This window comes from Asterias amurensis, chromosome 1, assembly GCF_032118995.1.
Source record: "Asterias amurensis chromosome 1, ASM3211899v1".
Classification (NCBI taxonomy): domain Eukaryota; kingdom Metazoa; phylum Echinodermata; class Asteroidea; order Forcipulatida; family Asteriidae; genus Asterias; species Asterias amurensis.
Window position 1 is genome coordinate 627735 of NC_092648.1, and position 27418 is coordinate 655152.

The following is a 27418-nucleotide window of genomic DNA, read 5'->3' on the forward strand; positions in this document are numbered from 1 at the left end:
GCGGTGCTACGGTTTGCGCATGCGCCATTCCTTGTGCAATGCGCTGTTCATTTAGGTCGGTGATCTCTGTTGTTGTATCTCTGTCCTTACTCTATGGTTGTGTTGTGAAAATCCTAATCAATTATAATTTTGCTATTCCAATTAAAACTAAGACTACTTTTCATTTCATGATTTAACAACAAGAGAAGGGGGCACACACACACGGGAAGTTATAGTGGTCAAACATTTTAGAACGATTTCTTTATTCCTCTTCAGAAATTCCATCAACAACTCTTTGATGTTTGTCGATCCTCCATGCTCTCATGTAAATGTCTTGATGGTACATTTGTTTAATCCATGTTTATTCCATCATGTCCCCATTAGTTTTCTCTTTCTCTAAAATTGCAGAGGTTTTGAGAGAGAAGCTGGTTTGGTTATCCACAATTTTTATGTATTCCACTATGACATAATTCCAACCATCATATTTATAACATTGGACTTGGAGTCTGACATCAAACAGCCACACTACTTCCGACTAGAAAATACCCTGTTCTCAACAACCATCTCCACACAACATATAAATAGGTGCAGTGTGTTTAGTTTGGCTCGACCCCTGATTCGACCCCTAGGCGTTGGGGTCAAAGCAAACATCCACCTCGTTCCTTTTTGCCTCTGACTACTGTGTATGTACTGCTGATCGTTCATGTATGGTACATGATGTGCTATGGATGTACATGTGCTAACTGGGCCGATGAAATCGGAAAGCCGATAGCAGCTACAAGGCCACAAAGAGGAAATCATTTGCATATGAAAAAGCTGACATTGGAACGGACTTGTTTTTAAAAGTTACTCCGCCAGCTGTCATATTACAATACGGAAGAACAAAAGTTGTCCAAATCGGTTTACGGATTGGAGTTGTGGGTTCTGTTTAAGATCTTTGAGTTGGATACGAAATGAATAAAAGTGGATTATTATTATGATTCTAAAGTGATCTGTGGAACTATTTGATTGTGCGCGCGCAATATCCTCTGAGTGATAAGGTGATCATTTCCTCATGTGTGAATCACTGGCTTTTTAGATATGTAGAGTTTTGATAATGTCGGGGAACGAAAAGTGTCATGGATTCAATCCCCCCAACTCGAGAAAAATGCCCCAACTAAATCGACATGGTGGGAATAAGTAGCGTGGAGGACAACGAGGATGATGGAGGAGAAACGACTAGACGAGTAAGTTTATCACTGGGATGTAAATTTTGGATCATTAAACCGTAAAATAGTGTCAAAAGTAGGGGGTCACCTAGGTCCCAAACGTGGCAGAAGAGTAACACAAGTTGTGCAGTGTTGATTTGATGTGTGCATGTATGTAAACAATACGCATGTACATTCATGTGCAGTGTACGTACTGCATCGTCCATGCACACTGTGTGGACGACTCGGCTCGTTATAAAAACACATGAATGTATTGGTTTTGTCTCGGTTCTACATAATATTTAGAGAATGACAATCAACTTGTATGTAAAGATCTGTTATTTCACCTCATGTTTTAACATATTGATTTGGGTTTATGTTGTAAAATATTGAAAATAAACACACATTTTTAGTTTCTGTCAAGACTCGAAAGTCAAAACATTTTTACAATTTATATTAACACAACAAGTCAACTGCAGTGTTAACTCGCTCAGTGGTGCAACACTCCTCTTAGTTTTAATAAATTACTGGCCTTTGCTTGTGTAATTTTGAATAATACTAGGACCAATTTATACCAATTCTAGGGGGAACCCAGCTGATGAGGTATCCATGTCCATAGATCGCAACCCTCCATCCATCCTCCTATCGGTCGGAGGGTTGTGATCATCCCAACATGAAATTGAAAGGTGCCCTTAAATTTTGCTTTGCCAATATCAGAGTAGAAAGACAAATCAAGGATCAAATACAAATGTTCAACAGAGAAGCAGAAGTAAAGATTTAGGGCCTGTCTATTTAATGACACAATCCTGTCTGACACGACGGAGGATGTTGAAAAAGTTGTGTCATTGAAAAGCAGCCATCAATCATGTCCCAGGGACATCAGCCCTCGATGGAATAAGGAGGAATTATTTTCAAATTAAATCGGTGCTTTCAGTGTGTAATTATAAATTAAAGGTTTAGTTCTAAAATGGTGGATGAATCAAAATGGAAATACATCAAAATATTAAAGCAGAATAGCCCATATTATTTTGTATTTTTTTTTTATGAACTTGGGTAATCTTCAGTGGCAAAATTTAATTTGGGCAGCTATCTTTAATGTCGAACCAATCTGAAAATATGAAAATGAACTTGTGAAATTAATTAGGAATTTATTTTGTGCTTCCAGACCACATGACAAAGCACAATTGTTTGTTTGTTTGTTTGTTGTTGTTTTTGTTTTTGGTTTTGTTTTCTGTCAAATTCGGGAATTGATATTTTTACAGAACTACAACTGTAATGGCCTAAACACCAGCAAAGTTAACAGATAACTTATTAACTTTGCCTAACGTGGAATTAAATGGGCTATAAAAAGTATTCCTAAAAACTTACCCGGGCTGTCTAAAAATATTAATAAGTTTGGTAAAAATGATCATTGAGTTGGAGTGTGACACATGTTTTGTATAAAATAGACACCATTATCACCTGTTCAATTTTTCAGAATATTCACAGGTGTGCAGTCACCGTCAGTCAGCTCAATCCAGTCCATTTTAAGCTCATAAGAACTTTGACAAACTCAACTTTTCTGTTCGCTGATGTAATTGATTGCAGCAAACTTGAAATTGAATTGCCTTTGGAGTACAAAGAATACATTTACTTGCTTGTCTTCATGACTCTGTAGGTTGCCAATACTTTTCCCCTCTGGTAAACTAGAAAGACGGATGTACATGTATAGCATGACCTTTTGACATTATCTTTCTTAACACAATTTATCAAATCAAATTAGAACATTTTATCATCAGCTCAGAAATCAAAGTGTTCCCCAATATTGCTGTTTTTTTACTTATTTGAAAACAATCTCAGTTTGTGTGATTGTGGATTTGTTACTTTTTAGCGGAAATCACCAGTTGATTTGACCGCAAAGTGATGTGAAAGCCTCGCTATATTATTCTCAAGTTTTTATCACTTGTGGGTGGATGGTTGACTCATGTCCGTAACCACTAAATCTTACTTTGAACTCTTGTGGTGATGCTTTTAATTTGAAATGTCTTTAAGTGCCATGCCTTTTATCCAAACTGTACATATTGGCCTGAATGGTAGTGTGGATTTGTGTTAAAAAGGAGTAAGGTTGTGTCCCAATTGGTGGCTATGGCTCTGGCTGTATCACCACATCAACGTTATAGCGTAGGACGTCCTTAGCAATAGCCTACTTAGCAACACCATTAGCAACACTACAGTCATAGCCATAGCTTAGCTAGAGACGCTAATTTGGATTTGGCCCTAGTTGAACAAGAGGCTGTTCGTAACAGTTCCAGAGTAGTACAGCAAAGAGTTTAACAGTTTTTATGGATCAATGCAACAAGTTAGGATGTTTGTGTGATGGTCGAGATTATTTATGTAGCTATTTGTTTAGATTGCAACAAGTTTTAAAAAACACTTTATTTTTTGACACTGGTTTTTGTATCATTTATAACCACCTTTATTGTTCTTCTTTCTTTGTACAACAGGGATTCTTGTCTAATACGCGTGAAAGCCCAAGTAATGACGCGTACTGACGAGGGGTGGGGGCCACTGGGCAATGGGGGATACGGCATTGTCGGGATCTACCGGTTAAGCACCGATAACAAGAAGGTGGAATACATGATAGTGGGAACCAATTCAGCCAGAGACACGGTAAGGATCATTCTTTTTATTGTTTACTGCTGTGATTCAAGTACAACCATTGTGGCAATTTGTAATGTTCAGTTATTGCTGTGTGGAAAAATCCCCACATTCCAAAGTCTCACATTGTCTGTAAGAACAGACTGAACAGACTGAGCGCTCAGGTATTATCAGATACTAGGTTAATATCACCATTAGTTTAAACATGTTAGTTTTTAAAGTGATTCAATGGGAGAATGCAAGATGGCGTCAGACTTACCAGGTGGATCTATTGTTTTCATAAATAGGCACATACTCAGAACTACGCAAACAATTGAAATTTACCTGGTATGTCTTCTGCCACCCAGCATTCAAAAGTTTCACATTGTTTGTAAGAACATAATTACAGATTTGAAGTTTTAAATAACAGAACATTGTAGAAATCATCAGTTGTTAGTAGAATGCTTGGTTTGTTTTCACATTTCCCCTTGTGACCATCTCGAAACCGATACTTTCATGAGAGATCAAATTCGCCATTGTAGAGAGCTTTAAACTTCCAGGTATCTGAACGGTCCACATGGTAGTAGTGAAAACTCAACCAACATTTGACTGATTGGGCTTATTGGTGTTGAGTGAATGTTTGTGCAATGTTTGACAATTCTGTTTCAGAATGTCAAACTGAAGTGGACATAAAACTTGTTTACTTTTTGAGTTCATGGTAAATCAAAGGCGGGCACTGTTCTATGCGTTCATCGACTTGTCAAAGTGATTTTCATACAGTAAACTTTGTTCTGCTTTATAAAGCGTGACACAGGTCTGTTCTAAATTGAATGACTGTTTTGAAGTAATTAAAACAAAACAACTTTCTGTTGAGTGATTACCAGCTTAAAGGCACTGGGCACTGTTGGTAGTTACTCAAAATAATTCTTAGCATAAACACTTACTTGGTAACAAGCAATGGAGAGCTGTTGATAGTATAAAACATTGTGAGAAACGGCTCCCTCGGAAGTAATGTAGTTTTTTAGAAAGAAGTAATTTCTCACTAAAATATTTGAATTGAATTTGAGGTCTCAAATTCAAGCATCTGAAAGCACACAACTTATGCGACAAGGGTGGTTTTTCTTCCATTATTATCTCGCAACTTCAACCACCAATTGAGCTCAAATTTCCCTCACATTGTTATTTCATGCATATGTTGAGATACACCGAGGGAGAAGACTGCTCTGATTTGCCCCTGGTCTTGGCCTCGGTGCCCCTTCAAAAGTTTCCAATTGACTCTAAAATTGCAAAATGAAAATGGCCTTGCCCTTTCAAAGATGAAATTCCAGGCCTGCGTTTTGATGTAGAGAAAACTGAAATGTGACTTCATAAACCTTCAATTGAGATATCTAGTTCTATTAATAGCTTGATAGGAAGTAATTAGCTATTAGTTAATGAAAACATAAATTAGAGTTACATACCTAAACAGATCTAATGGTGAAAACATACATGAATTTTCCTGGACTCAGTGACTCAAACTTTGTTGTAAAATTAATTATTGTTGTAATAAAAAGACTGGTCTGGGGAAGTTTATTAAAAGGAGAAGTTTTTGTAAAATAAATAAGTTAACTTCATAATGTCATACCTACATGCACAATATATGTCTTTAAAAGTACCATGTAGAACCGTTTTTGCTAATGAAGGATGATGTCGTTAACTTTGGTTAGTTCTTTGTTGTCAGTGGAATAACAACATAACTCAAGTTCAGACAGTCAAATGATGAAGTCACGTAAATCCAGACTAAGAAAGTCACCCCAAAACAAACTTGATTGTATCATGCCACCACTGATGTCTATATTACTATGAAAACAACCATTTTCCAGCATTTATCTCCAACAATGCCCATAGTATGAGGCCACTTCTTTACCATGGCAACTTGTTATTACTCATCAGATTCTATGTAAATATAATCACAGTCATTTATACCTAAAGTGGAGAAATTTTTGGAATGTTGATTCCTCAAACATTGTGTCTGTAGCGGTGGCTATTTCACCCCACACAAGAACCACAAGTGTTCGAGGGGATCTTAGTGTGAGAAAGCGGGCTTGGTATGGTGGGCTTATCCATTTATAACTCACCACCCAAAGTGCGCTCTGGACGGATCCCAATACTGGGTGATTGCTGCCAATTTAGGTTGGCCCGCTGCTCACCGTAATTCCTTCTTGGCCAACAACTGGGCACAACTCCGGAATGTTGGGATTAATTTGGGCCCCATGTGTAACCTATGGTGTTCCTAATGCACCTCTAATTGGGCCTGCAGGTCATTTTGGGCAAGTCTGAAATCTCGGGGAACTTGTATTGATTGGTGTTTTTCCACTATAATTCAGACTAGAAGTCTCTCTCAAGGCTTGAGAATTTTTAAATGTATTGTAGTCACAAATGCTGGAAAAATCTGTGACTTAACATGATTTGTTTTTCTAGCAAGTACAAAAGAATCCAATACAATGTCTGTATAATTGTCATAACACAGACACAAGTGTGTCAATGTCATACAAGAATGAAGAAACAGATCCATGTAGACTGCTTAGAACACTGTATAGTCTGAAGGTTTCCTTTGAGTTTCCGAGTGTTTGGAGCCGCGGCAAATTGTAATGCATACGGAATATGAGACAAGGAGCTAAACGCACTATGTGCATGCAACCTGTACACCGCAAGTAGAAACTTCCATCTGATAATCATTTACTTCCTCCCTTGTGGCTTCAGTATTGCCAGACAGTGCTGCTACTGCTCTATGCTGGCATTTAGATATTTTAACGTGCATAATGTTGTCAGACTCATTTTGCATAATTTGTATTCCAAGTAGTTTTATAAAGGAGAAGATCCTGTGTAGGGAATGTTGTCGGAAATGCATCAGTGAGTGGAGTGACGTGAATGTAGTGTAGTTTCCTGCAAAATACAAATTAAAATTTCATTTTTTGTTTATTTTTCAAATGGAAGCCTATTTGTAGGCACTGCGCTAGCCTCTATAGTTATTTTTATACATAAAATTACAGATGTCTGAATAGGAATTAACAATGATTATTCAGCGTTGATAATTCAATGTCTACTCGAAAATACATACTGATTTGAGAACATCCATGTGTACACAAGTTTGTAAAAACAGTGGGCAGAATTTCTTTTATAAATAGTGTTAATAAATAGGCCCATGTGTACGATGTATTCAGTAGTAAATGACGCAGGTATGAATTTGTATACATTCTGAAAAAAATTGTGACAATTTTTCTATGTAAACCTGAGCATCATTATTGACTATAAAAACCTTTTGATCTAAACCTACCCTTAGTTGCGATAATCATAACCCTCTATCCTACCGGGCACCGGTGGGCGCAGACTGTCTGTGACTGTCGGGAGGATGGAGGGCTATGATTAGCGCATCTACGCTTCACTTAGTCTTATGTTTTGTTAGCCTAGCATTTCACAGCTTTGTTCCTGCTTGTCAGGTTTTAAATACCTCAGCTAGGAAGAGGGATTACAGAAATTTTTATAAATTTCTTTAGCACTGTTGTTGTTTATTTATTGGACAGTGTTGGTTTAAGACATAAACTATACTTAAAGTGTTGTGTTCCTTTGGCATTGTTTTTGTAAGGTTCTGTTGTCGCATTTACATTACAATGTGTGTTACGTTGTATCTGAAATACATTATAGTTTTCTCATAGGGCTGTACAATACCCAAAAAAAACTTATGAACCAACTTTAAATTTGCCGAGTTGCTCCAAGACCAAAAAGTATTAACGGAAATACCATTGAAAGCCACAAATGCATTATACCAGTTATGATTTATCCCACGCAAATATGGTTCATATAAAAGGTTTTTTTTTCGGAGGGGAGGGGGGGGGTATGATGTTAATGCTGTTTGTGGAAGTTATGTACCACATGCACCTTTTACAGTATTGTAAAGGAACAATAATGAATGCATCATTGGCTTTGAATGTACTAGCTTCCTCCCTCTCCCACAGTCCTAGAAGAATACATGGTTAGGCTTTGGTTGGAGGGGATTAATAGAAGAATAATAACTCCATTGTATTGCCCTGGAAGCGGTCGCCAGACTCCATTGCACGTGGAATATTGCTCTTGCTTTCAGGCGCCCATTGAATAGAACCAATCGGTATTGAACTTGGCGATAAAAACGAGCCTGTTTTGGGGGTTTTGATTGTGTTGCTTTGCATGGCTCTCTCTCTCTGGGGCTTGGGCTTATTATGGCGTGATGAGTGAGCAATGTGCAAAGACCATGCACCTTTTACTCAAACACGTACACATATCAACCGGGACAATTTATCTTTAACCTCGCAAAATGATGCATCAATTTAATGATCTTAAAGATATTCCATCGTGTAAACATAATTGTAAGGAATTGGACTTGTTAGTCATTTAACTACTTTTTACACATCTGTTAGTTTCAAAGCTTAGTGACCATTCTGGGTTTGCTGTGTTAAATCTAAAAAAATTATTTTACCTAAAAGATTGCACTTTGTTCATACACGTGTACATGTACATTTGAAAGCGAAAATTGAATCATTAACGAACGTGAGTTGTTGTGTTTTTCAATCTGTACTTTATATGACTACATTGGTTACAAAAGAACAACTTTAGTAAACACAAGTTAAACTACTTGCTCAGGATAAACAAACTGTACATGAATTTGCAGTCATGTACAGTTGTGCACGCTTTGTATACAGCACACTTTGTACAGTTTAGTACATTGGGTTTAAAGTTCACGTGGATTTACATGAACTTGTTACAGATACTAATGGTGATTCATGGTCTATTTCCCGCCAAAATTTTTCGATTCCTGTTGTTACAGTTGTTTAGTTCCTGCAAATCCATCATGTTTTTCTATGTGTGATTTACATGGACTTTAAAGCCAAGAAGTGAAATAAGAGCTACACTTTGTGTTGTGTATACAAAAAGATTGGAAGGAAGTCCCATTATCATGTTATAAGAGAAACAAAGTATGTTTGAGAGTTATTTTGATGTGTCGTTACGTTCCTGGCCTCATGTTTAAACAAAGTTGACCTTCTGTATATTGAATATGGATTAGCTAAGATTTCCTGTAATGCTAACCTATGTGAATAAGGCTTGTTTGCTTTAAGTGTTTGCCCTTCGCTGCTACAAGTTGATGAACCCTTTGGATACAATTGATTGATTCTGACAAAAGGAAGAATCCATCTTTTTGGATGTCTGGCATCATTGCAATAAATGCAAAGTCATCTTGCGCAATGTACCTTTAAGACAAATATTCTAAAGATGAAAGAAAATGCCACAATTTTAATTGGAAACGTTTTGGCACTTGCAAGATCGTGGAGGAAAATCTATCCCTGGTTATACCTGTGGCTTTGTGGCATTGCAGTTTTAGGATGTTATTTTATTAATCATTCATGGGACATAGCACAAATGTCAGATGGGGAGATATGTTGGATATTTCACAACAAATATCCTTTCAAAGTTTGTATAGACTGCAAGTTTTGTGCGCCTTTACATTGTTACTGCGTGAAAGAAACAAACTTATGCACTTTAACAGGTCCCAATGTTCAGATCCGCGTGAGACTTGCACCAATCTATTATTACAAACAAATTGTTATAGTTATTAAATTTAGTGATGTAAAACTTACATGTAGGTTCACATTATACAGAACTACATGTACTTTACTGTACAACTACTCATAACTGAAATGGTAAATGTATCTCAATTGTGTATGTGTACCTCTGCTATGTACTTGTATGTTTATGAAAATATATACATTATAATTAAAGATGATTGACATACTGTACATCATGGATCTAACAGCATCTCTGTAGATGCCCAATTTCAAAGTAGCCAGAAGTAAGTCTAAAATTGTTCGTTATGACCAGTTTCATATTTAATTGTTAAGATGGGAACGTGTTGGTTGAATTAATAAATAAGTGCATTGCTGTTAATAGGGAAACTGTTTTGGAATTTGTAGTAAAACTTGAGCAGAAATTAATTGTGTAAATCTCATTTACTGACTTGATTTGAACTGAAATATAATTTAACTTCATTTCATTTGCACAGAGGCTAATGGACTGTCTGCTCCGACGGGACGTAGAATACAACAAACCGACACCGACTTTCAGACATTGGAGAACAGTGGACTCCAAGTTTGGACTCACTTTTTCTAATCCCTCCGATGCACGAGCTTTTGACAGAGGATTTGCGCGAGTCGTTCAAGAACTTGACGATGGTTTGTATTCTTAATCAAATCTTGCTCTTCCTTCACTATCTTTTTGTATACAAATTACCAGATGCATGAGAAGACATCACATTTGTACAATTTAAAGACAAGACCGAAGATAAAACAACCACAGATCTGGAATTTCATTGTTGATAGGGCAAGGCCATTATCACTTTGAAAAGCAACAATGGATTAGAAAATCTATGGGAAACTTTTGAAAGGGCACTAAGTTTTCCAGGCCTGTGTAACCAGAAAGCAAACCCAATCACTGTCCATGCCTGATACTTAATTCTTGGAAGAGCAAAGTAGTTTTTCCTAAGTATGGGCACCTCGGGGTAGTTAAATTTGTACTGGAACAAAGGCACCAAGGCAACGGCAAGGGTCATGGTGCCTCTGCACACTTGATACTTCATGGTGGCAATTGCCTTAATTGCTACATTCATAGCCTTGGTGCACCTTGGTATATGTTCAAACAGAAAGTCACACTTTCCTCCTGACATAGAGGTGCCCTTTACAAATGAGAAAACGCCTTGTTGTCCTTATTTCAAAGTCAAATAAGTGTCAGGTCTGACTACATATTACTCAAATGGTGTTTCAGATTTAACAAAGAATACACTAACGCAATGATGTAGAAAAGCAGTAGACAAATAATAAAACCTAGTGTAAATCCTCAAACAAAAAATATTTTCCAAAAATAACAGTTCAAACAATTCAGGTTTCTGAGTTGATTTCACATTGAGCTGTTTCTTTTCTTGAATGTTTGGCTGACATGTGGACTCTGTTTCTATTAAGGCAGACATAACAAGGCATGGAATTGTTTGACTTGTCATCTTGTCATGTGCCCTGTTGAGGTTTACCACGCAGGCCAACCAGCCCCACAAAATTATGTCTACAAAGTTTTGTTTGAAGAAAACTTGCAGGTGGGGGAGAACCACAGGGTTTTAATTTCCAGAACCTGTTAGTTTAGGCTTGGAGGTATCTTATATCAGCGTTGGAATTAGGGGTTGGTGACATATTTTGTTTTCATACCAGAAACCACCGTGGTGGGTGCAAATGGGTGGCTTAAAATTTGGTTGTTCTTGATGTTGAAATCTGAAGAATTATTAAGCAATAGAAGAACTTCTTTATCATGTCATTTTTTTTGTTTTCTTTGAAATTTTCAGTATTTTACATCATGTTTATTTATAAAGAGATAATACAGCATTTGTATAAACTTCCCTATCATGGTTCGTGATTGGGGCGTTGTTCAAGTCCTGAAACATTTATTTGTGATGGTGGGGGGGGGGGGGCAGAAGTTGATACAAACCTTGTGATACCTCTGGGTTTTTTTTTCAGGGTTTAGGATTTAACTCAACCATCACACTGCATGTTTACTTTACCTTAGTAAAATGCTCTAGTCTTATAGCTGTTGAATAACTACAAAGCAATACACACTCAAATTGCATCGCAATATGTATATATTGTACGTGACACGCGATGTGTATGTCAAAGCATGAATAGGTGTAATGTACATTACATTTACGCAACATACGTACATGTATCTGTACAATACTGCATGCTGTATTACACTTGTGTACATGTACAATGTACATCCCCTGTACTTTGTGCATGGATGAAAATTTCATGTACATGTGTGTACATGTCAGGACATGTACTTGTTTATCTTATGTTTATAGACATTGGTGTAAGCATAGATATAGGAGTGTAAGGGATAAAACAAATAATATTCATTATTCTCGATGCAAAATTAACAACAGAGGTTTTCTTTGGCTTGCACTTGCAAGAATGAAGTACATGTACAATCACCAGGCATACACACCCATATACAAATTTGGCCCTGGTATTTATGTATCCTTGATTGTAGTAATAATACACAACAAAATAATTGAAATCTATAGATGTCTGCACTGTGATGTTTTGTTTGTTCAGTTTGTGCTTGAAAATACATGTGATGTAAATGTTAGATATGTTTGATGTACATGAATTCATTTAAAATGCACTTGCTCGGGAGTCCAAACATATTTGAACTGTCATTGAATTTAAATACTGAAGTAGCAGACCAGGTATAAAGTAGGCAACCAGTCATCAGCTTGCAGTATTTACACGTGCAAAATGATTTAACTGTGATTATGTCTACTTCACCATGTGTTTGTCATCTATACCGATCAGGGCAATGTACTGAGACCCATCCCAGCTTGATTAGGAACAAAAGTACCTCTGTTGACAAAATCATCAGGCTTGTGTTTGAATCAACATACCTCACATTGTGGGAAAGTGACTATTATTATTCCACAAGTTAACTAGGCTACACACGTACCCATATTTGTACATGTTAGTTACCCAAGGCTATGTTTGCAAAATCCATTTCATAGATTCAGTGGTTCCCCATGTGATATCAATTGTGTAGAGCTTCATTAGAGCAATCCATCCTGAATCAATTATATGTACACTGGCTGTTCATACGCCTTGGTATTATCAAGTATTGCTGAGAAGCGTGTTTTAAAACCTCTTTCACACTACACATAGTTGATGAGAAACTCCCAGGAAATTTGTTGATCTTTTGACACTTGAATTGCAAACCCTTGCAAACACCCGGGGATAAAGCCAGATTCAAAGGAAATAGCTACCCCTGCTGTGGTTTTCTGTGAACCTGTGATTTTGTCTACTCTAAATTTGTATAATAATAACAAGTATTAATGTGTGTGTTGTTGCTTGCCTGTCATTTTCTATGAGTACTAAAGATAGATTGACACAGTACCCCATTCATCTCGTTTGGAGTTCCCCATCTTCTTATTAGAATTCTCTGAAAAACACAGGAAGTCACTGATGTCTTCATACCGTATTACTTCAGCCCTATCTCTCTTATGTACTCTGATTTGTCCAACTTGCTTCTTGAAGCGCTTTGGGGGATACACAGTAAATCATACCCAGTAATACATTGATTTAAGGCCGAATTAAATTGCGTTAAAGGGTAGACGTTGCGCGATGGTGTCAGGAATTTCATGTGGATAAACATGTTTGTTTTATTGGCCCTCACTCAAAATAACAAAATGTGTCAATTATGAGAGATAATGAAACCCTGTGGGAAAATAACAAGGATGAAAATGTTTTTTTCAATAGTGTTCTATGAGAAATATAATTGTCTTAGAAATAGCTAAGTTTAGACACTGAAGTACCTTGATACAAAAATAATGCGTCATACTCAAAATTTGCGGTGATAAAATAAGTGATGAATTGTGCTTTTTCTATTTAAATTTAGGATAGTTAGTAGATGGATGTCAGACTAAAGAATCAATAATCATTCCTAGAAAAGAGGCGAGAAATTTGATTAGTCTCTTTAAAGTTGCGACCATGAAAGGTGTGAATAGATTGAGGAATGAATAGACATTAAATGTAAAAGGAAGACGTTTCTAAATACTTGTTTGAAGACTAAGATTCACAGGATGCGAGTTAAATTCACAGTGTTTATGTGTGTCATGAACAAAAAGCCAACCTCATGCAAAAGTGAAAGTTGGACGTCGGTAGAACGACTCTATACAAGTCAAGACTATTGTTCATTCCATGGCTACTAGATTGTATTGAGAGTCAGTCTGTAGTTCTCATAATGTTGCAAATGAAAGCGGATCGAGTGTGTTGTGTTGTAATTTATAGAGTGACTGGTTAGGCAGGATGTTCACGGTCAACACCACACTCTGACAACGTCATCTAGCTTCCTGTGTCTTGCATTGCATTACAAGAGGGCAGTAGAGCTAGTGTTAGGGGAAACAACCCTAAAAGGTCAAGGAAACCATAGGAAATGCACCAACAGTCGGATTTCCTCTACTTCCACTCTGTCTCCCCATCCTTTACTGGATCCTATTGAAAGAGGAATTTACACATAAAAATATCTTTTTACATGATCGTTATCTTGTCATGTTATGTTAAATGGTTTATTCGTCTGTGTTAGATTGTAAAAACTGGGCTGAGGCAACAGCTGTTGAAACAACATTCAATTGATGTGATGTGACGTTTTAAATAGAACTCAAGAAAATGGGTTGAAGAGATAACAGTGTCGGTATAATTTCATCAAAAGGACAATTATTTAAAGCAGTATTTAAGTAGTCAATAGTGGGAACCAGTGTCAAACATTGTATAATGTTTGATTCAGTGCTGATGAACCTTCAGGACATACTGTACATGTACGTAGGCGTACATAATTGTTTAGAAGTTCTACTTGTGGCTTTCTTTGCTTTGACATTATGAACATTATGGATGAAGTATCAACTGTAATTTATTGGAGCTCCTTAAGCAGAAAATATTGCTTAACAAGTTTCTTGTAAGCAAAACTGGGCGAGTAATACCAGTCACAGATTGTATATTTGAACTTGTATTTTGGCAGGTAACCTTATTTTGATTAAAGCACAATTCTGTTGCAATTAGGTGAAATTTGGCCAGGCATAACATCTGTCATTTAGCATTGCCTCAGTTAAATGTAGTAAACTTTAAATAATAAAACCCCAAACCACCTTTAAGGAACCCTGATTTTGAAATGCCCTACTTGGTTGAACCATAGAGAAAGGACAACTGGTTTCGGAAGTGAGCGTTTATGGCGCTGGTAATCTACTCTCTCTATCTATGTTTATATTTCCCTGCTCAGGATGAGGATGGAGTCTAATGTGGATGTGACTTTTCCTTTCTATGTTTATAGGGAACTTGGTCTGAATGATCAAACAGGCTCCGATTGTAGATTGCCCTTTTATATTCTCAACAGCCGCCATGGAATTTCAGAGAGGGCAAGGCTGTTTTCATTTTTACAAAAGCGGGGGCAGCAAAGGCCATGGCCTGCGTGCCTTCATGTTATTCTAGGTCTGCTAAACTTGAATAGGTGCACTTACTGTGACTTAATTTCACAATAACCATAAGGGAATGTATGGTATAGACCTTAATCATTTATTGTACTCAGAACAGCAGCATAAAAAACAGATACTCTGTGCTGTAACTTGCGGAGCTAATTGCTGAAGAATTACATAAATAAGTTGTCAACTACATGCAAGACTGGAATTACCTTTTAAGTGGCATTTGCAAAATGAAAACGACCTTGCCCTCTCCAAGATGAAATTGGAGACCAGTACTTGTCATACTCATAGCCAAAGTTATACTTGGGTAGTTTTGTAATGTATTATACATGTAGGTCGTATAAATAAGCCTGTCAGTGACTTGATAATCTCAACCAACCTCTTGCTTCAGACAGACCAGTCCGTCCGTTTTTCTTCAACGTAATGAGCTAAGTAATATGTCCATATTTGATAAGCCTTGGGGTTTCAGGCAAGCTCTCTATGGACACTTGTGCTTGACCTCGAGTCTTGTAGTAAGAAGATAGGTGTACAAACCATTCACTGTGAACAAAATCTTTGCTTTACTGCTTTGAAACTTCAAGAAGAGCAAAATATCAGGCTTCGAATTCCACGGAGGCCACTGGATTCCTTGGCTTCTGTTGCCCTGGTCTTTCCTTCAAAAAAATTCCCGTAGACTTTAAGATTTTCCAATGGAAGTGCCCTTTCGAAATGAAAATGGCCTTGCTCCCTTCAAAGATGAAATTCCAGGCTTGAAATCTTCATTCCTATTTCTACCTCCATGATGTAACTCTCATGGAAGCCAACTTCATTAACCATAAAAAAGTTGCCATAAACCAAAAGTACAGAGGTAGATGTCTCATGGGTATTATGTCTTAAGATCTTGACATGCTTCTTGAAAGAAGTGACACTGGCAGTGTTAGTGTACTGTTTGGTCTATCTGCTAATGGGATAGTCTTAAAGGTGATTAGTGTACCATTCTAATAATTCAAGTATCCTATTGTATTCCACACACTTTATAACTTCCTGTGATTATTTATCCAGTCCCAACCACAGCTTAAAATCCACACAAAAAGCCTAGGAGCATTGAAGTTCCAGCATGATGTGAATTATTCACCGTCAGTGGACATTAAGTAGTGAAGGAGATGTCCCTGTTGTCTGGCCACTGACTCCTTGCCAGCACCCAGGAGACCATCTCCCTATATAAGGAAGATACTTTACTTCCATTGTAAGCCAATTTGATGCTACGCTGTCCTGGGAAACAAAAAAAGACAGCGACCACTCTGAAACTTCAGAAATGTAGCTCAGATCGCCTCGAGCAAACTCCTTATTTCTCTTGTAAAAGTAAAAAAGAAGAAAACTTTGAACATGTAGTTTGAATCGCCTGGAGTGGGCATCATAGCCATTTTTAGATTGCCTCTTTTTTCTCTCTCTCTCGATATCTTGAGGATTCTTTGAGTTAATGCATTAGGCCACACTGTCACAGAGTAAGTAGTAAGGGATGACCGTCTTACTGCACTAGAGTGTGATGTCAGTGTTTGTACTATTTCTATCAGGTCAAAGGTCACAAGAGTAGTATGAATAACAGCCCAGAGCACACCAAGAACTGTTGCGTGAATCTTTTGAAAATGCCACTATTTTGTTATGTATTGTACATATAATTATGTATAATATCTTTTGGTTTCGTTGTAGAACCCAATGGATCAGTATTATTTAGTGTAATGATGATGATGATCATTTATGGGAAACAAATCTATTGTTTATTGGTGAAAGAGAAAGTAAAATGATTAAAAACACAAAAATGTGTTTTCTGCCGAAACTGAAATTCTGACTTCTTGAGTTTAGTCACAGAGTTCACGGAGGTAAATTACACATCATTAAATTTCGCACTATTAGTAGTAACATCCATTCTTGTTAAATTGCGTGTTGCCATGTTTGTCCGTGTTTGCCATGTTTCCATGTGTTTCCAAGATAAACGATATCGGTAACTGAAAGTAAATAGAGGCTTTTTCAACACCCACACTGCAGACTCATTCTATTTCTAAGAAAAGTAAATAATTATGTAAAGTCACAACTTAGTCATTTTGCAGTACAGTTGAAATATTTGTTTACACTTTTCATTGATACATTGTACAAACCACTATATAAACATAAACATTGAATACTAAGAAACGTGTTTCAACATAGTATAAAAACTAAATGAACAATTTTCTCTTGTTTTACTTTTTATTAGCATCACTTCAAATCATTGTGTTGATTTTCCATACCTTGTTAATATTACAATGCAAAAAGATAAATAGGAAGATTTTACATGAGCCACCTTCAGTAAATATTCAGTTATTTTCAGAGCTAGAGAGAGTAATAATGGTGACTGAGGTATTAGTTACTGTGTTATTTTACTGTTTTATTCATCCCTATACCCATAGTGAAATGAATGGAAAACTTGATACTTCTTATCGTCAAGTTCCCAGGGAGGTAACATGTCTTGAGGAAAATCACAAAGATTCTATTCCCACTTGAAAACCCTCTTTAAGTGGGTTAAAGTCTGCATGTATGCAAAAATACACAACAAATACTGCAGGTATAATGCAGGACTTCAAGTTTATATCAACTTAAATCAAGCTAATGGAAAAGGGTTTTTGTTTTGCGATCTAAAAATTGTAAACCACAGGTCTCAAAATAACCCACGGCGCCCACACACAGCAAACGCTATCATGCATTGTGCTTTTTCTGTGGTGCTCTTTGCAAAGTTCCAATACAAATTTACAATTTCCTCTTAGAGAGCCCCTTACTAGATGGAGGAAGATTGCTGTGCCCCTTTAAGAGCGAAGTTCAAGGCCTGAAATCAAATAGTATGGTTTTCAATAGCATTTTTAAAATTTTTTTTTAAATTCTCGTTACTGTAGGTGCATCGACGGAGTCCTCACTCAACCAATCAACGGACAATGAAGTAGATGACGACCCTGACTCATTTCCATCTAGTGTAAGTCAAACTCTTCCAATAGTTTTGGGAATGAAGTTCACTTTCAAGGCTGTTTCAGGGTTGTGTACATACAGGCTTTTACAGGGCTCCGCCAACCTGTTTAAAAACCTTTTAAGGACAGTACACGTTTTCTAGATAACTAATGAAGCCCAAGTCCTACCTGGGGTTTCAAAAACTACCTTGGATATTGGACACAAGGACATCTAAACCTTGTTATGAATCCCGGTATCTGAGCACACAACCAGGCAACCAGCAAATGATCATTTTTTCAAGGTGTTGTTACTGTAATGTTCAGACATTTAAGAATTGAACAGAGGAAGACACAGGTGTCTACAGTTGTTAAATCTGAAAGGACTCGATGTGTTTTTCTGTTAAGGGGGAGTGAACTTTGACTGACCTTGTTGTTAAATGGCTTAATGTGTTGTGTACAGCTCATTGTTTCTAAATGATTTGTATTTCAAGTAATAATAATTTGTCTTGTTATTTGATTTGCAGCATGTCGGGGAGCCCCTTCTTTCGGATCCCAGTGTTCATGAATATCAAAACACTCCAGGCCCCGGGAATCGAGAGAGTCTTCGAGACATCCTTATGCAGCCCACCCAAGCAAGAGACTTCACTCCTCAATTGAACCATCACATCAGTCAACAAAGATTACACCGTGTACATTATGTGTCTCGACCCAATCCAGTCAAAGATGACAAGGAACGCCGTCTCTCAAACTCAAAAAAGTATTCCTCCATCGGACATGAAACAATCTGGACAAAGAAGGCCACAGAGTTCCAGTCCCAGCGAAACAATGGTCTTAGCGGAGAGAACGGTAATAGTGATCCTTATGTGAAAATTCTCAAGAAGCCGCCACAAATTCATGAGTATATGTATCCGATAGTGCTTGGATCGGAAGGAGAGGACGATATCAAGAAGCAAAAGAATCAGTTTAAGGTGATTACGAGTCAGCCAAGGCCGCCTTCACCACCTGTCAAGCCATTCAAAGCGATTCCGGCCTCGGATCAAGTCAAGTGTGTGCACTGCCAACAGTTTTTCAATCCTGAGGTGAACAGACGGGGTACATGCCCAGACGCCCCCGACGAGACAGAACGATGTATAGGGAGGGTCACTTGTATCCAAGCGGCTACTACCATGATGTACCACTGCATGTCTGACGCCGAGGGCGATTTCTCTGAGCCATGCTCGTGTGATATCACCGGTGATGACCACTTTTGTCAGCGATGGCTCAGCTTAGGGTTCCTGTCGCTGTTTGTCCCCTGTCTATGGTGCTATTTTCCACTCAAATGTTGCCACATGTGTGGCACAAAATGCGGGTGCTGTGGGGGAAAACATAAAGCTATATGACATCCCACTATTGTATATAATCATGCCTCATGGTGCAGTGTGTATTTAGTCTGTAGAAATACAAACTTTTCATGTGAAGATGTCATAATGTCGAGAGGAATGCATAATGTTATGCATTCATTCTTTCTCCATATTGACGTGTATGATTCTGGCTGTCCTTGTACAAACATTGACCAAACCCTTACTATCATAATGAACTCTGCAGTTCCACTGTAGTGTTCATTGCCTCAAAATAAACCCCAAATTTGCATCTGCAAGGAAATAGCAAGGAGTTTCAACATTAGTGTGAGCCAATAAGCTTGGCAGTTTCTTACATTGGTATCAAAATTCATTGACTTGAAAAGCAGTGGGCTTAACGTGAAAAACACGGAAAATAAAAGTAAACAAATCAACGACTTTTGAATAATACTTGTTCAAGTATGAATACGAAAGAGCAAGTGTCTTTGACACTTTAAATAGGAAATGCAGACAATTTCAGGAACTGCAATGCTATAAAAACACCTTATCTTGAAGTAGGTTAACGAATGAGCTAAATTACCCTGGCTCTTTTGATGTGTATGCACTTTCATTTTAATGGAGTTCGAAGCAGGAACCATTTAGCATCAACTTGTCCGTTTCCTGACTTTGCTCGGAAGAAACACTCCACGCTCGGTCGTTAACTTTTCTGAAAGTATCTTTAATCGAATTAAAGGATTTGGGTGTGTTCTATAATTCATTTCTGTTGCGGTTTTGATCGCTTAAATTCCCTACGTCCTTTGCCTTTTCCTAAAGGGTCATTGGCTTTCAAAGAGTGCACAAGAAAAGCCAGATCTACACAAGACAAGAAATGACGTGTAGGGTTTTGAGGTGTAAGTCATGTAGGTTTGTAGATACCTCAAGATGACACATCGACAAAACTCTCTTGTAAGAATTTTATGTGTAAATTTGTATACACTTTTAAGCAACTGACAACATTGAAATTAACGACACGACTTGTAAGAACAAACCGTAACAAAAACTAAAGTTTGCGACATATCTTTTGCCTATTTTGTTTTCATTTTTTAAAAGTTTTTTTTTTAAATGTCACAGAGGCTATACAAATTATGTAATAATGTAAAATACAAAACTTGTACATAAATAGGTAAATTAGAAGCATTTATCATTGTAAAGTTAAAAGATAATAAGTAAAAACCTCTGTTTATAATTAGTTGCTTGTTGCGGACGCATCAAATTGCTCCACGTTTGTTTTTGTACATTTAGTTTGCTTTGCTTTGCTACTGAACTTGAAAAGTTAGAAGGGCAAACCCAGAGACAGACTAATTGCTCTGATAGTATTCGTTACGGTGCGGTATTAAACACTTTTTTGTAATTTGTAAGTTTAATGGCAGGCTAATATACTTAAGTCTTGTATCTAGAAGCAGACGTATTGTTTTCAAAAATAATCAACTACATTGTATTTTTTTTGTCACGATGAGAATTCTACCGAATCTATGAGACAGACACGACTATAACAGAAAGCATGTGTGAATGTTGGAATAACATTAGAACAAAAAGAGTTTATTTTCTATACAAAAGTCAAATGCAAATAGCATTTTACTAAAGTCTTTTTTCTCCAGTTACATATTTTGGATCCCCATTTTTTCGTTTGGTGCTTCCACTTGAATGTGAACTGTATTTAGTCATGGTTGTAGCGGTTGGTGTTTTATTGTGTTGCTGTGCTCAATGCAATCTCAGGAGGAATCATTGTGTTTATCAAGCTGGTACCCTGTCTCCCTCAAATCACCCTTATCCCATAGCCTAGGTGGATTTCTACCGGGTGCTGGGTGCTTCTCCCGTCACCCGTATGGAGTGAGTGGGCTCATGTGGGATTTTCCATGGGTGCTTCTCCTATCGCCCATATGAATTGGGTTCCTGTGGGATCTCTACTGGGTGTTTTACCCATCACCCATATGGATTGGGCTCCTGTGGGACTTCTATCGAGTGCTTTACCCATCACCCATATGGATTAGGCTCCTGTGGGATGTCTACTGGGTGTTTATCCCATCACCCATATGGATGGGGCTCCTGTGGGATTTCATATGTGTACTTGTCCAATCACCCATGGAGTGTGTGTTTTTCCCATCACCTATGTCGAATGGGCTCCACAATGGGTTCAAAGGGTGCTTGTTCATAGTTGAAAGGTTGAAGTAGCAGAGAAGTCAAAGTGTCCTTAAGTCATCACTAAAGTTTACATTATTGTTTGGGTCTCGGCTTTTTGATTCAGTTTCAATTTCTATCTTAGACAGTTACTTGTCCATGCTAGGAATGTCTTTGATGGATACATATTACTTCGGATATTCATTTAATTAACTTTTCAAAGGGAACTTTTCAACGATGTAAAGAGAAATTTGTAACAACAATCCTCCGACAAAAGGGAAACTTCACACCAAGACAACTATGTTTACATTTTTGTTACAAGAATTCCATCTTCTTTTTTGTTGAAAAACTTGAATTATTGATTTTACCAAGAGTATAAGCAACTCAACTAGCAATTAAGGAAAAGTTATTATGTACAATGTACATATTTGAAATAACACATTGTGTAGAAGATGACACCAAATCAAGCCACACAAAAAACAATATCTCAGAAAAGCTTTGTCAATTTCCAATTTTGTGGGCATTGATAACAAACCTGTGTTGATCTAAACAGCGAAAATACACATGTGATGTGTTATTCCGGATGTTTCAAATAATAAAGTGTCATTTAGTTCCTCATAGTCAAGTTACATCTCTGGTAAAATGGAGCTTGATTCTGACTGGTGTCAGTCTGGGTACTTATTCACATTCATTAGACTTGGGTGCTGCTGCTTGTGTTTTAAGAGTGTCTGTTGGTCGAGCACCAGTCTAAACTCCATTAATGTGTTGGGCCATGTCGGCAACGACGGCTTCAGCTACAGCTAGTTCAGAGCGTCATCCATAGCTGTAGCCGACGTCGCTGTTTTGGATACGGCCTTAATACTGTAGAAATATAACTTGAAGAATGCTGTGTGTGTCTGCTTTGAGGCAAATCATGCACGCTGCCATTTTGGCGTATTGGCTAACTTCAGCTTTCCCATTGGTTGATCTGGTTAATTGTGCCATGCAGACATGTGACATGGTATAGATACTCTATGTCCACTCTATGACATAGAGGGCGCTCACAGTAGACACGGACGACAACTGAGCTCAGCATTCTCTTTGTTCTATTTCAATGGTCTGTGCACTTCACATCTAATCTGACATTTACATGTGATCCTGCTTGACAGTAAAGGCCATTGTCTATCGCTGTTTAAATCTGTCAAACAACATAGTGCCAATGCATGTAACATTTAATTATTATATTTCATTATTAATTTGAAGCACTTCAAAATGTTTATAAATACCGTTGTATATTATGCTTACTGCTTCCATTTACTTACCATCAGATTTGGTGCGATAATTTGTTTTCTTTCTTTATTTATTTTTTTCGGTCTTGTTTTTTGTTTTTGCCTCCAGCTTGCAGACAATTTGGAATTCAATGTTGTTTTTTATAAAGCGATAAAAAAACTTTTATGTGTCACAACTTAGATGCATTTATACTTTATCCATAAACAAAACTATTATGAAGTGACCAGTGCAAGAAATGCAAACATTACATATGGTTTACAAGTCCTCCTGTTGTTAATTAAAGTTGAAATGTTACTTCTTTATTGGCAACCCAATCCAGTTTAAGTCAATGCATTTATGGCCGTTGTACATTTGATATATATTTTTTTCCTGGCGATTATGTACAAAGAGTAACTGTCCATTTCCCCTTTGAATGCCTCTGTCATCGAAGGGTTGGCTGTAATACCCAGAGTATATTTTATCAAATTGAGTCACAGCGATTACATGTATTAGTAACGATGTACAAAAGACTTGGTTCCTGTCACACCATGAGATCATCAGAAAATGGGAAACTAGAACGTCCTGCAACGCTGTGTAATTCATAATAACGCTCCCTCGTGTCTTACTGAAGATTATCAATCAAGACGTGAGGCGTTTTTCTAGAAGTCCTTTTCCTCCGAAGTCTGAATCAAAATGTCTGCTTCTTTATGTTTCTTCATGTGACATGGGTTCTGCAATGTTTTCTAATCACTTGTTTGATCGTGCTCACAGAACAATGAAACAAGCTCTTGAAGTAAGATGTTTCTGATCAGGATGTTTGGTGAATAGTTTCCTGCGCTGGGAGGAAGTAAGGAGCAATGTCTGGCTAGAAAAATTGAGTTGATCTTGTTCATCTGCCTAGCTGTGAAGACACAATGAAGTCAACACAGATGGAGCCAGACTAGTGTTTGCTTGATTGCGCAACATCCTTTATTGACAGACACAGCTCCACTTTTTCTCGCGTACAACGGAACAGCTCTTGCGAGTTAAGACAAACAAAATGTAAAACCTCTATCCTTAGTTTGTTTCAACATCAGAAAATACATTTGACAGCAAATGTAAATTTAAGTCAAGTTAAAAAGAGAAAAAGAAAAAGATCTTAGATGTCACAAAATTATTTTTGCTTTATCAACAGAGATATATATAAATATATATATATAAATGTACAGAGATATTTTTTATGCTATAACATTAATCAAAAAAATACAAAAAATATGCAAAATTACAGACCTGTTCTGTAATTACTGGCTCATTAATCCAGTTGTATCACCTTACAATTATGTAATCAGCTTTTTTGCAAAGTCTATTGAAATTAATCATCATTGTTAATTATACATCTGTTCATGTCTTGGCCTGAATTCTCAATTCTTGTAGGTAACTTTAAGACAACGTCAAAAAAACAAACTTGGAGTATTTATAACTGTCTATCCCCTTATGGAGCAAACACTTCCACGATATAATGGCGTCATGTAGTGTTAGTGGTGGGTGGGTGGGTTAATGGGTGAGGGAGGGGGAAGGCGGGGATTGTAACATCCCACGCCTTAAACACATCCCCTGTTGGTCGTTGCGAAACAAACAAGAAGATTGTTATGATGTGTTTCTGTCCCCATTGACACACACATTATGTGTCCTACATGAATAACGTCAGCCCGAACTAGACCTTCCTACCTAACAGCGTGTATATACTTTTGGTTTGGAACATTTTAAATATAAACAACAATTAAGAGATCTCTTTTATTGTTCAGTCTGAAACAAAACATAAAACAATCAGATCTCCCTTAGTAGGCCACCTTGTTTGGCTGTTATGGCTCTCTTTGATTCATTAGTCTTATATTATAGTCGTTATACCGATGTTAAAAGAGAGTCATATAGCTCAACAAGGTGGGCTACTCCCTTAGAAGCTACTTTTTGAAAATGACTTTATTTTGATAACAAACATTGGAATCATGTAAACAGTAAATATTTTTCCATTCAAAAGTATATACATGCTTTTAAATGGGTTTCAAACAGTAATTTATTTTGTCCAAAAGAGAAAGCTCCAAATGGTTACATTGACTTCCAATGCAGAAAGTAATATTATTTTTTATTAAGATAAATATAATAACTTAACCAAGATCAAACGGTTCAAGCATAGACAGTATTTTGTATAGTTCAAATCGATCCTTTGATCCAAAGGTATGACTTAACCCTAGAAACAGAACTCAGAGATTGTTGTGTGTGTCAGTATCTTAATGTTAATTTGCTTTGAGACAATTAATGCACGATGCTATTTTAAGCATTTCACAAAGTTGTTGATACTCTATGTCCACCTGGGTCAATTTCACAAAGAAAGTGCCAACTTAAAGCTAGTAACTCGTCCTAACTCAAGATAAGACTAGTCTTAACTCTCTGTGAAATCCACCCTAGCTGACATAGAGAGCCTGCATAGAGCTCATCATTCTCCATGTTCAATTTCTGAGGGTTAAACTAGATAACATTTTGTTTTTTGGGGCAGGTTCTTAGCAATCATTCTAAGGTTATTAGGAAGCTTTCAAACGGCCTCAAATGAGGGCCTTTAGTCATCATGGATTACAGCTTAAATTTAGCCAGGGGATAATATTTTGTTGAGAAACAGGTGTTTACTTAACAAAGTTGTCTTTCCAAAATTGATTTCTATGTTTCCTGACTCACTCTCCCCTTTCCTGGCTTTAATTGATCTGTTCCTCCAGTGATCTGTTGACCAGCCAACAAACGGGTCATAAACTCGCTTAGCAGAATCACAAATGCTAAGTGGAATGCTTACTACTTTAACGACACTACCAGGGAAAATGATCCTTGAGTTAACTAGTGCTAGTTGAGTGGGGAGCAGTGATTTGTGGTGATGATCTGCTAAGCGTGTTTGTAACCCTGGGGTGGATTTCACAAAGAGTTCGGACTAGTCTTAAATTAGGACTAGTCCTGGGAGATGTTAAAAACTTAGGGCTAGTGCTAAGTTAGGACGAGTTACTCGTCTTTTTAGCATATATTCATTGATTTTGTTTTGTTAACATTACCACCAATTGTTATGGCAACCATATCTGGCCCAATTCATGGTACTGCACTACATGGTTCTGTAAGTGCATAGTTCCACAGTAACCAGCGCTCTGAAATTCAGTCCAGGTTGTTTTAAATATAGTCTAATGTTTTAATTTGAGTAGCTTATGTTTTTTATTTCATTTTTATAAGAAGTAATCATATCTCTGTTGTATTGTTAATGAATATTAAAAAGACATTCTTATAAATGGAGAGGTTCCTATAAAATGGTACCAATTAGGTAAACATAATGTGAAGGGGTTATTCTTTCTTATCTTGCTTGCCAGCAAGACTTTATTGCCAGTGTGACATGGCAAACTTTAAGTTTGCTAAGACTTTCTTGGGTCTTAAAGATGTCTTTTTTGTTTGATTTTTGACAATGTTGTCATTGACTGAGGTTTGTGGGTTGTTTCTGTTGGTATTTTTTGTTAAGTGATGATTGTGTGACACAAGAATCGGAGATTTGAGAAGGCACATTTCAATGGAAGTTTTTTTTTTTCTGGTTTGGAGCGTCGGTTATCTGCAGTTGTAACGACAGCAGGTTTTTTATTTGAGCTGACAATAAGCTGCCTGTATATAAATTTGTGTTTTTTGTTGTTGATGTTTTGAAGATGTCCTGCTTTGCTTTCTGCTATGAATGTGATTAAATTGCTGCTTGTTTCCTTCATGTTACATATTCTGAGTCAAAAACTCAGGAATTTGTAACAAAATTTATGTGTGATCACACAGCTGCATTGAAGTTTTGTTTAAAATAACATTATGCAAAGGACAGAGTGGCTCCAAGGTATGTAGCCATTTGTGTTCGCTGTACATTACCGTCAAATTATTTTTGTTATGTACATTTTATTTAGTTTAATCTACGCATGTACATTGTCAGTTTAATTTTTTTTTCTTTTTAATTTTTTTTTTTTAAAAGAAGCTCTGCACACAAATGTGTGATTTAATTCACAATGCATTGTGTGCATAACGTATATATATATTTATATATATACTGTAATATAGTCCTCATATATAGAACTATATATGTTCATTTCATATAAGTAACAAATCAAAACAAATCTATCCGTTTACTTGGCAGGCTTGTTTTTCCTTTTGAAATAAGCAAACAAAATTCATTATGTCCCATGACAAATGTGCACTGTTAAATTGTATTGTAATCTCAAGGAAAAATAAACATGAACATTTGAAGTTTACAGAAAGTGTTTGTACAACTTTTATTTAATAATAAAAAGTAACATGCATGGAACAGCCATATACATGTAAAAAGGTCTTGTGTCGAGTTCTTTGTGTTATCTTTGAATAACTGTCTTTAAATAGACTTCATTAGAAGTAGTCAATACAATCAGTTGCTACCCTGGCCAAGTTCATGCAAGAATCATCCTTGACCATTGTTGGACTACGTTAGCCTGATATCTGTCTAGTCAACGACAGTTTGAATACGCTAGTCGACTATTTCGTACCAGCCTACTGGGCATGGTCGCATCGCTGGTTATCAATAGCTGTTTTCATAGCACAGTGCAGAGTGAACCAGTTATCTGAAAATGATAGAGTACGTTATGCCGCCATTCGTTTTGACATAACGTGCCTAGAGTCCTTCACACTTCAACTGATGTCACCGTACAATCACTAGATAACCATTGGTCCTTGTGTGAACTTGAACCTAGCTGCCTTCCAAAACTTTAATACAAAGGATGGCTTACTGGTTTAGTTGTCGGACTGACTAGCCGTTTCTCTGCCCTGTCTATCTACTGCCATTCAAGGCTTCTGATTTCTTGTCATGGGTAAACT

The 27418-nt window shown here is 37.0% G+C and overlaps 1 protein-coding gene across 1 annotated transcript; it reads left to right on the top strand.

Moving 5' to 3' along the window:
* Positions 1 to 1067: 1067 nt before the first annotated feature.
* LOC139941432 (sprouty-related, EVH1 domain-containing protein 2-like) lies at positions 1068 to 26876 on the top strand. Its single transcript, XM_071937927.1, has 5 exons — positions 1068 to 1205; positions 3650 to 3815; positions 9853 to 10021; positions 17751 to 17827; positions 18323 to 26876. The coding sequence occupies exons 1-5, from the start codon at positions 1180 to 1182 to the stop codon at positions 19175 to 19177; spliced, it is 1293 nt and encodes a 430-aa protein (XP_071794028.1). The 5' UTR covers positions 1068 to 1179; the 3' UTR covers positions 19178 to 26876.
* The last annotated feature ends 542 nt before the right edge of the window (positions 26877 to 27418 follow it).

Coding starts and splice junctions, on each gene's coding strand:
- LOC139941432 (XM_071937927.1), top strand. CDS start 1,180: ATGATGGAGGAGAAACGACTAGACGA. Junction 3,816..9,852: donor CCAATTCAGCCAGAGACACG/GTAAGGATCATT, acceptor TCATTTGCACAG/AGGCTAATGGACTGTCTGCT. Junction 17,828..18,322: donor CTGACTCATTTCCATCTAGT/GTAAGTCAAACT, acceptor TTTGATTTGCAG/CATGTCGGGGAGCCCCTTCT.